Genomic DNA, 13546 nt, shown 5'->3' on the forward strand with positions numbered 1-13546 from the left:
GTGATATCAAAAGCTTTGACTTACTCACATATCAACGTAACAATGTGCCAATACGTACGCTTAATAAGATCGATAAACTTTGCAGTAATCACGGTACTTCGTAATAACAATAATGAATGGTATAAGTGTACACCAAGCTAACTAGTTAGAGTTAGTAAGAATGACCAGCAAAAATTCAGGCCTATGAGCTTGCATTATCATAGGAGAACCTGTGTTACCGCGATTCATTCCAAAGCTCAATACACAAAAATCTTTCCAGATATCAAGTTGAACGTCTAAATACAACTCGCCCTAAAAATAGAATTCAAGCATTCACATTTCTATTACTATGTGTGAGCTTTGTTGAAGCTTGAATCAATTCAAACTTTTGTGTCTAAACCTTCAGGTAAATATGCCCTGTGAGGCCAACCCCTAACATTGTGCCTCGTAAATTGGAGTTATCCAGGCGAGACATCAATTCCCCTGTTCCATGTGAAGCAAATCCAACGCCCTGGGAAAGTTACGGTGTAGTACGTGAACCAATTAAAACTTGGTCGGACTCTGGTCGCCCCAGTTAAGATTCAATCGTCCGCTGGCGACCTTATAATTTGCAATAGCATGAATCACCTCCTCTGGAGTGGTAACCGATACAATGATATGCCGGCACGCCGGAGAGATGAAGCCGTTCTCGACAGCGCTCTCGATCCAAGCAATCAACCCATTGTAGAAGCCGTTAGTGTTCAAAATAACAATCGGTCTATCGTGGATACCCAGCTGGTTCCAAGTGGTGATCTCAAAGAGCTCCTCCGCGGTACCAAACCCTCCTGGGAGAGCCACAAACGCGTCCGCCTGCTGACCCATAAGACGCTTTCTAGTATGCATATCCTTAACCAGAGTAGTCTTGCCGTAGATATGCTCTTCCGGGGTTTTGCCTTCTCGCTCCTTGCCGATTAGGGCCTCGGGGATGATACCTTCGACATTGCCGCCTCGGGACGCGATCGTGCGGGCAATGGCGCCCATTAATCCGGTAGTGCCACCGCCGTAAACGAGCCCCCAGGAGTTCTCGTGGAACAACTCTCCAAGCCGCTCAGCTGCCTTGACAAACGCTGGATCAGTTCCCGAGGACGAGCCGCAAAATACACACACTGTTTTGGCCGTCATGATTAAGGTTGAGTGGTTATGTCGGGGAGTGAAACTGTCATGGCTGAAAACGAAAAACCCGATCACCACTGCGCCGATACAACCTGCAGCATATTAGGTCCGCAGAAGAGACGACGATGCCTGGAGAACAAGAAGAGGGCCGTCGCGAGGAGCGAAAGTCCACTTGGTCGCAGTTGCGGTGGTATCTGGCGATATTCTTCGTGGCCAACTTCGTTATTAGCAATTTTGTCATGCCTAAGCAGCCGCGAATACCCACTCCAAAGACCCCGGAGGAGGAGATTAGCCTGGCTGCTAAGGCTGGACATGATTCGCTAGTCCTCTACCCGCTGTGGAAGCAGGGAACCAAGTTTGATTTGGACATTTACCTCAGTGACGAGGGTTCGCCGTTGGATGTGACGAGCGAGGTGCCGGTACTGAGTGCTACCGGGATTGATCTGCTCGAGCAGAGCGGCATCGCGACCCAGAAGGTCACGGTCCCGCTTTCTGAGAAGGTTCGGAACAATGGTACTTTGTACGCGCACTTCTTCTTGCAGCGAGAGTATACTGCCGAGGAATTGGCAGAGTCTCATGGTGAGCGGTACAGAATCGGGGATATTCTTTACACGATCCGGCCACTCAGCGAGTACGCTGAGAAGAAGAAGGCTGTCAAGAAGAAGAATCTGCTGGAAAATAAGGCCGCCGAAGACGGTAGCGCCGAGCGTGAGGACACTGTAGCGGATACTAGAGGTATAATTGTTCCGCACTACCACCCGAACGTGACAATTGAGCTGGTCAAATTCTTTGATCCGCTTGTTGTCCAGAAGACGCATCCAATTGTGCTTAATCACTTCACCGAGGAGAAGAACTTGCGGGTTCCAAACACCGAGGGCCAGGGCCAGGTCGGGTACTACTACCCACCGGTATGGCATAACAAGTTCTGGGAGTTGCCTTCGCAGATGAAGGAGATTAATGCTACAACAGACGAAGTGACTTTGAATTTCCAAGTGCAGGTTTCACCGTTTTGGAAGTTCCAGATCCTCGAGACTATGGATTTTGGGCTTAAGCAGCAGGCGCAGTCGGGCCAGGACAGCAGTGCAGCTGCCGGCGTCGAGGAACTGAAGCGCATTCTGACGGAGACGAACCCGTACCTGCTTGCTGTCACTATAGTGGTTTCCATGCTGCACACTCTGTTTGAGTTCCTGGCTTTCAAGAACGATATCAGCCATTGGAAGAACAAGAAAGACACCATTGGCGTCAGCGTACGAACCATCATCGCCAATGTCGTTATGCAGTTCATCACGTTCCTCTATTTGTTTGATAACAGTGAGAACACTAATACCATGGTGCTGCTGACCCAGGGGATGGGCATCCTTGTCGAGGCGTGGAAGATCACCAAGGCCGTGGACATCAAGTTCAACGAGGGGGGCAAGTGGATCTCCTTCCACGACAAGCACGAGCTTTCGGACGTGGAGAAGAAGACCAAGGAGTACGATGAGATTGTTTTCCGGTACCTGTTCTGGGTCGCAATCCCATTGATCCTCGCCTACGCCGTGTATTCATTGATGTACGAGGAGCACAAGTCGTGGCCGTCGTTCCTTATCACCGTGGCGGTCCAATGTGTCTATGCGTATGGATTTTTGCTACTGATTCCACCGGTTTACATCAACTACCGGCTCAAGAGCGTCGCCCATATGTCGACGCGAGCCATGATTTACAAGACACTCAACACTTTTATTGACGATCTATTTTCGTTTGTGATTAAGATGCCATGGCTGCATAGATTGATGACTCTTAGAGACGACGTTATTTTTGTTGTTTACCTCTATCAGTCGTGGGCTTACAGGACGGACTATTCGCGAGTCAACGAGCTGGGTCTGGGTGGAGAGGAGGAGCCTGAAAAGTCTTCCTCTTCTTCCTCTTCTTCCTCTTCTTCTTCGTCTTCGTCTTCTTCGTCCTCTTCGTCTTCCTCTTCTCCGTCTCCTTCCTCTTCCTCCTCGGAGGAGGAGGATAAGAAGACGAAATAGGCCTCAATGTATAATAATATCAAGTCTCGACCTTCATCCAGTGGGACAAGTATTGCGATCTAGTTATTTGGGATTTATAATACCATTTCACAGTTACAGTATTATATCTTGACGGACGTCTGTTGCTACGACAAACAAGTCTCTGCCCTGTTAACGCCGTCCAAAGTAAGTCTCCTTATGAACCAGGAGGACAGCCATGTTCTGATGGCTCATAACCCGACCGTACTACCATCATGGACCTACTGCATTGGCTCTATTGGAATATGCTTATTTCGGCTTGGAAATAATGAGACATTGCGAAAATAGAGAGACTTTGTGAATATAGAGAGATTGCCGATATGGAATTATTATTATGGGTATCAAGGCATTGACGAACTACAAGAAAGATTGAATAGATCAAAAAGGAACAACGAAATAATCTACGTCTGTCATAGATCCCATCAATCCCATCAATCCCATCAATCAGTACAAGGCCTCAAGGAGCCACACAGAGAACGGGATAGATCGGCTATTAGCTGCACTCATTAGTGCACCTTGTTGTAAACCCAGGTACGGATTCCGTTTGAGCCTGTCAATTGACCGTAACACATTATAGATCCAGTACTGTCGTGGTAACCACTATAGATATTCAGTCTAAACGGCTTGACAGAGAGAGAGAGGGCTACTCAGTAGGCCATCAATGGGCCATTGTCTCAAGCTGCCCCAACATATTGGTAGACCGTCATGCTTGAGCACGGCACTGAACCTTTGTCAGATAACCACTTCCTACACCTCAAAAGATTCCATCTTGTAACTGTATTTTCCGGCTCTCTAACTACTTGCGGCAGTTCATAATGATAGATTGACGTCCATTTATCAAGCAATGCTATGTAGCTATGGCGACCGATGACATCATTAGCCGAAAAGCCGGTCGCCGCCTATCCGTACAGGAACATTGAATCTATGCACAAGTAAATGCGTGCTAGGTATACCCCCTCTTTACGTGCTTCTTCAGGGGCATCTGTGCGCCAAGCATTCGTTCTGACACAGCCCACGGAGGATACAACTATACGTACATGAATAGCAAACAAAGTACCCCTCTGATCAATTATTTTTGGTTCTGAGCCATTATTAGCATCCCCTAAGTGGCTGCAGTAAGGCAGCGCATTCTTTTTTTTTACTCAGTTCCTCCAGAACTCGAACGATGTTCGGGGAATTTCGTCTTCTACTGTATAGCTCAAGACTCCCTTGCGAAGCTGCTCTAAGTACATGTGCGTATGCCTATGATATGAATGGAGGGGGGAAGGGAGGGGTCCTTAAGGTACCGCCCTGGAAAGTCATCGACCCAATTTCTTTTTTTTGGTTTGGTTATATGCAAAGGTGACACATTTTAAGACGCATTACGAATGCCCAGATATACGAGCCCCAACTGTCCTAAACGGCTGTAAAGGCCGAACTGACGTGCTACACATTTTTGTAAGATCGGCCATAGCATTTGTCCTGTCTCTGTGAAAAATGGTCGGAGCGAGCCAAAGCCTCTCTCGTTGAGTCGAATACACGTTTGTCGGTTTTTCTGGCGATAGGGCTCTCGGGTTTAATTTAAGTGGTCTATGTTTCAGGGCAAGAACCTGACACTGTCGCCCATCTTGGTTCGGCACCACCGGCCAGCGGGGACTGGCTCAAGCTCTCTCTCGTCTTTATCAATGCACCAAAGGGGGTTTGAACAAAGCTCCAAATATATCCCCCAAGTTGCCAAATATGCAGTACTGCCCTGTGATGTGGGGGAGGGAGTTCTGCAGTGTCGTCGATTGACAGTTGGCATGAATCCGAAAGCGCGGGATTGCCATACAGGTTTCCTACCAAATCGTAGTCCTGCGTGTAGATCTGGTTCGCTCCGTGACCCGATTAAGCGTACCGTGCGAGACTCCCGGTGAGAGAGTGAGACTCTGAATGAGAAAGTACCGTACTGATCACAGACATTCTCATATCTTTCCTCTTTTCCCCTTTGTCGGCTATCTTCGAATAATTATATCCAGGGCCGAAAATAGGATCATTCCTGGTGACAGCCGTCTTTCGTTCTTTTCCTGTCAGTCTTTCGTTTAGATTATTCTTGGTTTTTTTCTGGGTGAATCAGTAATTGAGGGCTTAGGGGATTTACGAAAGCCGAACGAAAAACCAAGCGCTATATGAAGCATAAAACCGTCTGAAATTTGTGTCCATTGAAGGAATCATTACATAAATTGAAAGACTTAACAATGGCATTTAATCCAGGGCGCCTGTTGCGCCCATCAACCATTGTCAGGGTCATGGTGGTCCTGGCGCTTATGTACTCTATTGTCATTTCCAGTCTCTACCTGTTCAACGACGCATATTACCCATTTGAAAAGCCGTCAACCGTGCCTACCGTAGCTCGACCGGAAGACATGGAGGAGTCCGGGTTTGATCTGACAGCGGCGCGGACTAAGATGATTGAAAACCCGGAGCAGTTCCAGGAGTTCGACTGGACCGACTGGGTCGACACAGTAGAGATGCAGAAGATGCGAAAGGTGGCCTACGGCCCAAAGCATAATTGGCCTAAAGAGTGGAGAGACCGCAACCCGTACAGGGAGGCTCGCTTCCCGCCCAAGGGCGGCCCAGGCGAGCAGGAGCTGGCCATTAACGGCCGCATCTACCTTGTAGAGCAGATGCCTAAGCCTCGAAAGGTCGTTTTCCTTGGTGAAAACAGCCGCATCGTCAACATTAAGCAAAGCGATGATGAGCCCGGGAGTTATACCAACTCGTCTACCGGCGTGAAAGTGGACTCGTCGGACGACCCAGAAGATGTCCTCATCCCTGAATTGGCGGAGAGGGACCTGACCAAGAAGGTCGCCGTGGATATCCCGTGGGAAATGCTTTTATTCAACGCAAGCGAGGAGGCGCAGAGGGAGATTGATCCTTCTTGGGATCTCGAGAGGCAGAACCACTACCAGACGATCCAGACCGCTGTCAAGCACTACAAGGATTCGCCGAAACACTTCCACGAGATTCCACTTGGCTGGGCTGGTGTGCATTACGACTGGCGGTTTTTCAACAAGATCAAGAGGGGCGAGGACCACGAAGCATACCGACACCACCTTATCCGGACATGGTCCGAGTTCACCGAGCAGTACGGTATTTTGACGTGGATCGCTCACGGGTCGATGCTTGGGTGGGCCCAGAATGGCCTGTCGCTGCCGTGGGATAATGACCACGATGTGCAGATGCCCATCAGGGAGCTCGACCGGTTCGCGCGAAAGTTCAACCAGACTCTCATTGTGCAGGACCCGAAGGAGGGCAACGGTCGGTATTTCATTGATGTTGGGCCATGGTACGTCGAGCGGCTGCGAGGCAACGGCAACAACCTCATTGATGCGCGGTTCGTTGACACGCGGTCAGGTATCTACCTTGATATTACCGGTCTGGCGTCGGCGACTGAGGAGTTCAAGGAAAAGAAGATTGCCCACGACAAGAACAACAACAAGTATTCGCTCGAACGAATGTCGCCGGCTCGGCGAACGTTCTACGAGGGTGCTCCCATCTACGTTCCGAATGAGCACGAGGCCATTCTTACCTCGAAGTTTGGCAGGTTCAAGCCTGACAAGGCGTGGCACTTCGACCGGGATCTCCGGCTGTTTGTCAAGAACGAGGACTGTGATGCGTTCACTGATAGTTCCAAGAAGTTTGACGAGAATAGGCGGCTCACCATGTATGGTGCATGCGACAAGGAGAAGTATGTGAGTGAATACGAGCGTACGAAGCTTGTTACGAAGGAGCACTATGATGAGATAGATCTGTACGATAAGTACTTCCATGTTCTCTCGTCGAATGCTACTGAGGACGAGACTGCGAAGCAGAATATCAAGATCGAACTTGCTCGGCTTCTAAGAGAGTATCATGCGCCAATGAGGTACGACCCGCTTTAGGTCTTTAGCCATTTGTAATTTTCTAAGTGTTGCTTCCTTTATGCTTTTTTTTTTTTGCATCTGGATTTCCTATCCGTCATACGTTGATATTATATAATACCTTTCGACAGAATCCCAATCCGGTGGATTCGTATAATACTACTGTAGTCATCCGGAATGTGGTTCGACGTTCAGCCCCTCGACGGAAACGTTCCTCGAACTGTGGGACGATCGAACTGGACTAAAAAGCTCTACGAATTTGGCTTCTGCTTCATTTCAGGTGTTCCAGTCGTTCAAAGAAGTTTTGAAAGGTCGAATATAGTGCGTTGACCTACTTTTTTACTGGAGTTAGACTACAACGAGGAACAGATCAGAAGAAGAAAGATAAAAAGATGAAAGAGGAAGAAAAAGAAGAAGGAAGAAAAGAAGAAGGAAGAAAAGAAGAAGGAAGGTAAAATGAAGACACCAGAATTGTATCTCATTGAATCTCTATGACATGATATGATGGAACGCGTGTAACATGTCTCGGATCAAACTTTAAAGGGCCAGTACAGTGAAAATCGCATCTACGATGGCTGGGTTGTCTCTCCACTCCTTAACTTTAGAGTTCGGCGGGTGGCATCATTAAATAGTTGTGCGCCTTATATGTATCCTTTTTCGTGTACTTTGATATACTCAGATGCAAATTGTAATAGTTATTCATAACTCTTTACTTTTTCTATACAACTGCTACCTTTAGTGAGTTGTGGGGTGCTCACAGGAATAAAATATTAGATATCTTTTGTCGTTACGAACTTCAAACGGCAACAAGTCTCAAAAATTATCGGTACCACTATTATAGAATCACCGGAGTGAAGTCCAGGACCTACGATATAACGGGCCAAATGAAGAGTAGCCCAAAAGGCTATAAGTCTAAGCGGTTGAGCCCACGGCTTAATGTATGTCTAAGCTTGCCATGAATAATAAAGAAGCAGCAATGGCTCTCTAAGAGTAAGAATACAATACTGCACCCGCGAAGACCAACAACGCACCAAACTTGCCCTCATTAGGAAGACTGTTGCCAAACAGATAGGAACTCAGCACCAGACTGAAAAACTTCCTAATCGTCAGCACCAGCGTCACCGTGAGCGCCGTCGAGTGGCCTGCAAGCATCTGCACGCCACGAATACACAGGTACTGCATAGATGCGTTAATAAGCAGGAACACAACCTGGCGCGGCACCATGACGCCAGCAACGTCATAGGGCTCCGACGCCCACACTAATTTGAACTCAGCAATAATGTCCTTGGCCAGAGGCAGGAACAGCACCAATGAGAGCGCGTGCGTGTAAAACAGACTCTCACGCCAGTGCTTGCCATACTTTTTGTAGGTGCTCTCCGCCACGAGCGCCTGGACAGAAGTCATTACAGACGCGGTGAAGAGCATGAAGATGCCCAGGGCAAACTTGGAACCGCCCCGCGTCTTCTTGTCGTCCGTCTTCTTCTGCTCAGCGCTCGATAGGGTCGCAATGACGACGCCAATCGTCAAGATAAAGACAGCCGACACCTGCTTGATGTTATAGCGCCTGCCGACGAGCACGCCGACTGTCATGGTCGTGACAGTGCCTCCCGACCGGAAGATGGTGTGAACGGGCACGGAGATGTCGTATGCCCACACCTTGTTATTGAGGATAGAAATGACAAAGAAGAGCAGCACAATAATGATCCACCGGTGAATGGGCACGTGTCGTGGCTTGAGCCGCGGCGGACGCTCCCAATCGATATGGTAGATGAGGCCCTCTAACGCGACCAGCAGGAATTGGGTAAAGGTGATGAGGTCGCCGGCCGTTGGCACCTCGGTGATGATGGACTCGAGACTGATGACATTGGAGCAGCACCCGCCGAAGATGAACCCGAGAACAACGAGAATCTGCGGGATGCTGAGCGAAATGATGTTGTAGAGTCGATGGAGTTTAGGGGGCGGCGACGCGTTCGCCTGGGGCAGCTTGGGCTCCTCCTCCATTCTCAATGTGTCGTAGAAACGAGTGTATATGTGTGTAGTCGTGGATAATGAGGATAGAAAGGGTCCAAAGAAGTCCGAGCGGCTCAGCCATCGAGGGTATTCGCCCTATTGGGCGGCGTGCAGCTGGTGAGACAAAATGTATGCATTGACCTTCCACATTCTGCTGGATTTGACTTGCAGATCGGGCTAAATAGGGTTATTCTGTTTGGTTAAATTTAGCTTGCCCCTACCGTTTGCCATTTTATACATCACTTTTACCTGGGCTCAACATTTTTGACTGTTCGTACTGGTATTCGGGTTTTCAAAGACACTTTTGTCGGTGGATACCGTGTTCTAGAGGGGGCGGGCGAGTTGGGAGTGAATAAGGAGATTTTCATTTTCGGTGGGAGGGGGGGAAGGTATGGCATGGATGGTTGGACGGTAGGCTGTCCCAGACCCATAGAAAGGGAGATAGGCAACAAGCACTATCTATACCTCCTGCCACACGCTATTAGCCCTTGTACCGGCTTTATTCCTGATCTAGTAGGGTATACTGTAGTACAGTTATAAACAGAACTGCCTAGCCTTGGGTTAAGCCATTGTAAAGGTTGTAGGGTACTGTTCGACTGGAGTACACAATTACAGTCTGAAACCGAATCATGATGTGATAAAGTAGTTAATTGCGGACAGGAGGTACGTTGCCTCTGGTTTCCTTGGCGCGTTGTGCCTGTTACAATCTAAAACTTTTTTAATGAAAATGGCAAATTCCAGTGCCGCTATAGACAGGGCAAGCCGCTGCAAATTGCTTTTTGGGCGGCCGCTGCGTGAGTATAATTCTAGCCCCTAACCGCATACGGGGTACGTACTCGTAGCCTCACAGGCCGCAAGTCTCGAATTCTCCCCGACGGCCTCCCTCCCTCCCTCTTCTTTTTTATACAAATACCTTCCACTTTGTCGAGGGGAAGTTGGAAATTTAACTGGCACATACCTATATATCCCGATGGCAAAGCATTGAAGTTGTTTTGTTTCTTTATCGTCTAGCTACTATATTTTATACCCACGGCTAAGATCGAAAAAGAGTTTTTTTTTTTTCAGCGAAAAAGAGATAGAGCAGAAATAGGGGCTACACAGTTAAGAACAGCCTTTTTGAATGGTAACCTTGAATGGGCTACAGCGCTTCTAGTTTGGACTGGCTGGTGACTGTGCTATGCTAGAGGAAGGGCTTGTGAAAGGCTTTTTGTTGTAATTGACCTAGGCCATGCAGGTCTCATATCAAGCGGCTGCTTGCTACTCTAGGCCGGCTTAGAATTCCTTTCAAATGAGCATATCTCGCGTACGGCTATTGCTTAAACGATTATTGAACGATTACTACTTGACCGGCTATGGATGTGGTTAAAGCCTGATGATAATCGATGCCATCAGCTTGTCAGAACCCCTGGCAAGCTATTGACACGAACCCCCTGGCATACTATTTGGACTTACATCTTTCCCTGTCACCTTCAAATCTCGAAGACCATTGGATCCAATCGCCTTGATGACTGACCAGAGCTATGCTAAACGTTGAACGACTCCAAGGTTCCCCAGTTGACTAAAGCTTGCATTGGATTATGAAGAAGTCCCTTCTTAAATGGCAGCCGTGTTGTTAGACCGGCAGTGGCGGGAGCTGTAGCCATGCTGCTGTCTAAGGGTAGGACATGGGTAGCCAGGCTGCTGTCTAAAGGTAGGTTACGGTTTGGACTTGCATAGCGATTGCTTATACTGCACCTACCGATGGTGTATGAAAACAATCTCAAAGTGCTTTTGGCTATGAGCCGTGACACTGATTACGGTTTGTCTAAATGATCATACCCTAAATGATACCAATAAGATTACCATGAAACGGCTCTGGGGGGATCGAACCACAGTCACCAACGGTAGCAGAGTGTCAAAACGGTCTGTTTTACCAATGCATGCGGACCCGCATATTTGGATCCTGCTACGTTTCGAACTCATACCATAAACCCGGTGGCACTCTTACTATCTTTTGTGATACCGCTGCTGCTACAGTAGTAGCACTGAGTATATTCACGCCAGGTAAATAACGTTATACTCAAACTCAATACCACAAGGACCACGAGAGCCCTCCTCAAAAATGAACAAATCGACAAAAGTGAAGAACTTGCTGCAGCAGAATACCATCGACGCAGAACCGCAGAGAGCGCGACGATCTACCATAGCCCGTTGCCAATACGGAGTCCGGTGAATTAATCCCCGGTCAGTGGCTGTGGACGCAGGTCGAATACGCCTGCAGGCGGGAGTAAGGTCCCAACAATGCCGTAATTTTAATTTGGGTCAAACCCCCCTGGTGCCTGGCTGGGTCACAGCAACAGGTGTACTGTAAAAGGCTGTGAGCGCTATTTTCAATGGGCCTCAGCCTCCTTCAGCCCCCTTTTCCAACTTTTCTATATCATTTGGACTTATGTGTCAAAAGAGACACTCTGGTGTGATAAAAAAGGATACTGCCGGTTTCCACGCTCTTTATCAGATATTTATTGGCTGAGGCAGTATGCTGTTGAAGGGAATGGGCGCTCTGCGCCAGTCGATCATTGCCAAAGTGCTGCTGGGATTTGCGTTCATATACCTTGTGGTTATTTCCAGTTTGTACCTATTCAACAGCGACTACTATCCGTTTGCCAGGTCGCCGACGGGCAATCCTGTTGCACGGCCCGGGGACATGCCTGACACTGGCTTCGACCCGTCTGTAGCACGTAGCAAGATGATGAGCAACCCGGACAAGGTCCAGGAATTCAAATGGGAAGACTGGGTTGACACCATTGAGATGCGTAGGATGCAGAAGGTCGCCGAGGGTCCCAAGAGTGGCTGGCCAAGGGCGTGGGAAGGCAGGAACCCGTTTACAAGCCTGCAATTCCCACCACGGTACGCTAGAAATGAGGAAGAGCTTGCCATCAATGGTCGGCTGTACCTGGCTGAGACGGCGCCCTTGCCAAAGAGAGTCATTTTTTTGGGCGAGGACCACCGTGTTGTCGATGTTAAGCGGCCAGGCTCGAAGTCTAAGCGTGAAAGTGACGATAGCGAAAAGGTAACTCTAGGAGAGGCTGAGAAGAACGAGAAGGAAGAAAAGATGGATGAAGAAAAGAAAGATACGGAAGAGAAGAAAGATACAGAAGAGAAAAAGGATAAGGAAGAAAAGAAGAAGGAAGGCCCAAAGCTGGATAGGCTGGACGACCCCAAGGATGTTCTGTTCCCAGAGCTGGCCTCGAAGAACATGGCCGACAAGGTTGCGGTGGACATTCCGTGGGATATGTTTATGTTCAACGCGACTGAGGAAGCTCAGAAGGAGATTGACCCTTCGTGGGACCTGGAGACACAGGATTACTACAAGATGCTCAAGTATGCTGTCGCGAACTACGAGAAGTCGCCCAAATACTTCTACGAGGTGCCAATCAAGGGTAACGGCTGGGCCGGCACGCATTACGATTGGCGGTTCTTCAACATGCTGCGGCACGATAAGGACCACGAGGCATACATGCACCACCTCATTCGAACATGGGCCGATTTCACTAACCGATACGACGTTATGTCATGGATTGCGCACGGTTCCATGATTGGGTGGTACTGGAACGGCATGGCCATGCCATGGGATGCGGACAATGATGTACAGATGCCCATTAAGGAATTGGATCGATTTGCACGAAAGTTCAACCAGACTCTGGTGGTCCAGGACCCCAGAGAGGGCAATGGTCGATATCTTATTGACGTGGGTCACTGGTATGTAGAGCGAGAGCGGGGCAATGGCAACAATGTCATTGATGCGCGGTTCATTGACACTCGATCAGGCATTTACCTTGATATTACGGGGCTTGCCGCAACTGGCGAGTTTATTGTCAAGCAGATAGCGCATTGCAAGAACAACCACCAGTATACGCTCAACATGATGAGTCCTACGCGACGAACGCTGTACGAGGGAGTCCAGGTATATATTCCAAATGCCTACGAGGCTGTGCTCAAGTCTGAGTACAAGGACTTTGCCAAGTCGTCATATGGCAATTGGCGGTACGACACGGACCTGCGGCTGTGGGTTAAAAAGAAGGACTGCGAGGGATACACGGACAAGTCCAAGAAATTTGGCCCGGACAAGCAACTGACGATGTACGGTGCCTGTGAAAAGGAGATGTATCTGAATGAGTACCAAAATTCCAAGCTGGTTACCAAGGAGCACCATGATGAGATGGATATTTACGACAGCTATTTTCATGCGACCGCTCCTGACGAGGCGGAGGATCCAAAGGTTATGAAGCAGGTCAATAATAACTTGGCCAAACTCATTAAAGACTATCACCCACCATGGCGATATGATCCGCGATAAACAATACATGGGAATTATATATGTTACGGTAGTGTTTAATGCAGTGTTTATGAACAAGCCCACCGCGCAGCGGTGCCACTTTAGCCCTCGAATTGAATCGATGCGTCCGTTCCATACTTTGTACTGCATGGCGTTAGTTGTATCTTAGAAAGTGATAG

At 48.5% G+C, this 13546-nt stretch overlaps 5 protein-coding genes across 5 annotated transcripts; 3 read left to right on the top strand and 2 right to left on the bottom strand.

Annotated features, from left to right (window-relative positions):
- Positions 1-522: 522 nt before the first annotated feature.
- On the bottom strand, positions 523-1140 carry LOG1 (Log1p; the record flags this gene model as incomplete). Its single annotated transcript, XM_076683036.1, has 1 exon — positions 523-1140. The coding sequence occupies one exon, from the start codon at positions 1138-1140 to the stop codon at positions 523-525; it is 618 nt and encodes a 205-aa protein (XP_076542644.1).
- Positions 1141-1256: 116 nt separating this feature from the next.
- Positions 1257-3143, top strand: TRVA0_006S01200 (CLPTM1 family protein; the record flags this gene model as incomplete). The annotated part of the gene is made up of 1 exon (XM_076683037.1): positions 1257-3143. The coding sequence occupies one exon, from the start codon at positions 1257-1259 to the stop codon at positions 3141-3143; it is 1887 nt and encodes a 628-aa protein (XP_076542645.1).
- Positions 3144-5428: 2285 nt separating this feature from the next.
- Positions 5429-7063, top strand: TRVA0_006S01222 (uncharacterized protein; the record flags this gene model as incomplete). Its single annotated transcript, XM_076683038.1, has 1 exon — positions 5429-7063. One exon carries the CDS (start codon positions 5429-5431, stop codon positions 7061-7063), a length of 1635 nt encoding a protein of 544 aa, XP_076542646.1.
- A 963-nt stretch (positions 7064-8026) lies between these two features.
- On the bottom strand, positions 8027-9043 carry YEA4 (nucleotide sugar transporter family protein; the record flags this gene model as incomplete). The annotated part of the gene is made up of 1 exon (XM_076683039.1): positions 8027-9043. One exon carries the CDS (start codon positions 9041-9043, stop codon positions 8027-8029), a length of 1017 nt encoding a protein of 338 aa, XP_076542647.1.
- A 2524-nt stretch (positions 9044-11567) lies between these two features.
- TRVA0_006S01266 (uncharacterized protein) lies at positions 11568-13388 on the top strand (the record flags this gene model as incomplete). The annotated part of the gene is made up of 1 exon (XM_076683040.1): positions 11568-13388. One exon carries the CDS (start codon positions 11568-11570, stop codon positions 13386-13388), a length of 1821 nt encoding a protein of 606 aa, XP_076542648.1.
- Between the last annotated feature and the right edge of the window lie 158 nt (positions 13389-13546).

The sequence above is a fragment of the Trichomonascus vanleenenianus genome, assembly GCF_965637985.1.
Source record: "Trichomonascus vanleenenianus strain CLIB 3782 genome assembly, contig: TRVA0_006S, whole genome shotgun sequence".
Lineage (NCBI taxonomy): Eukaryota > Fungi > Ascomycota > Dipodascomycetes > Dipodascales > Trichomonascaceae > Blastobotrys > Blastobotrys vanleenenianus.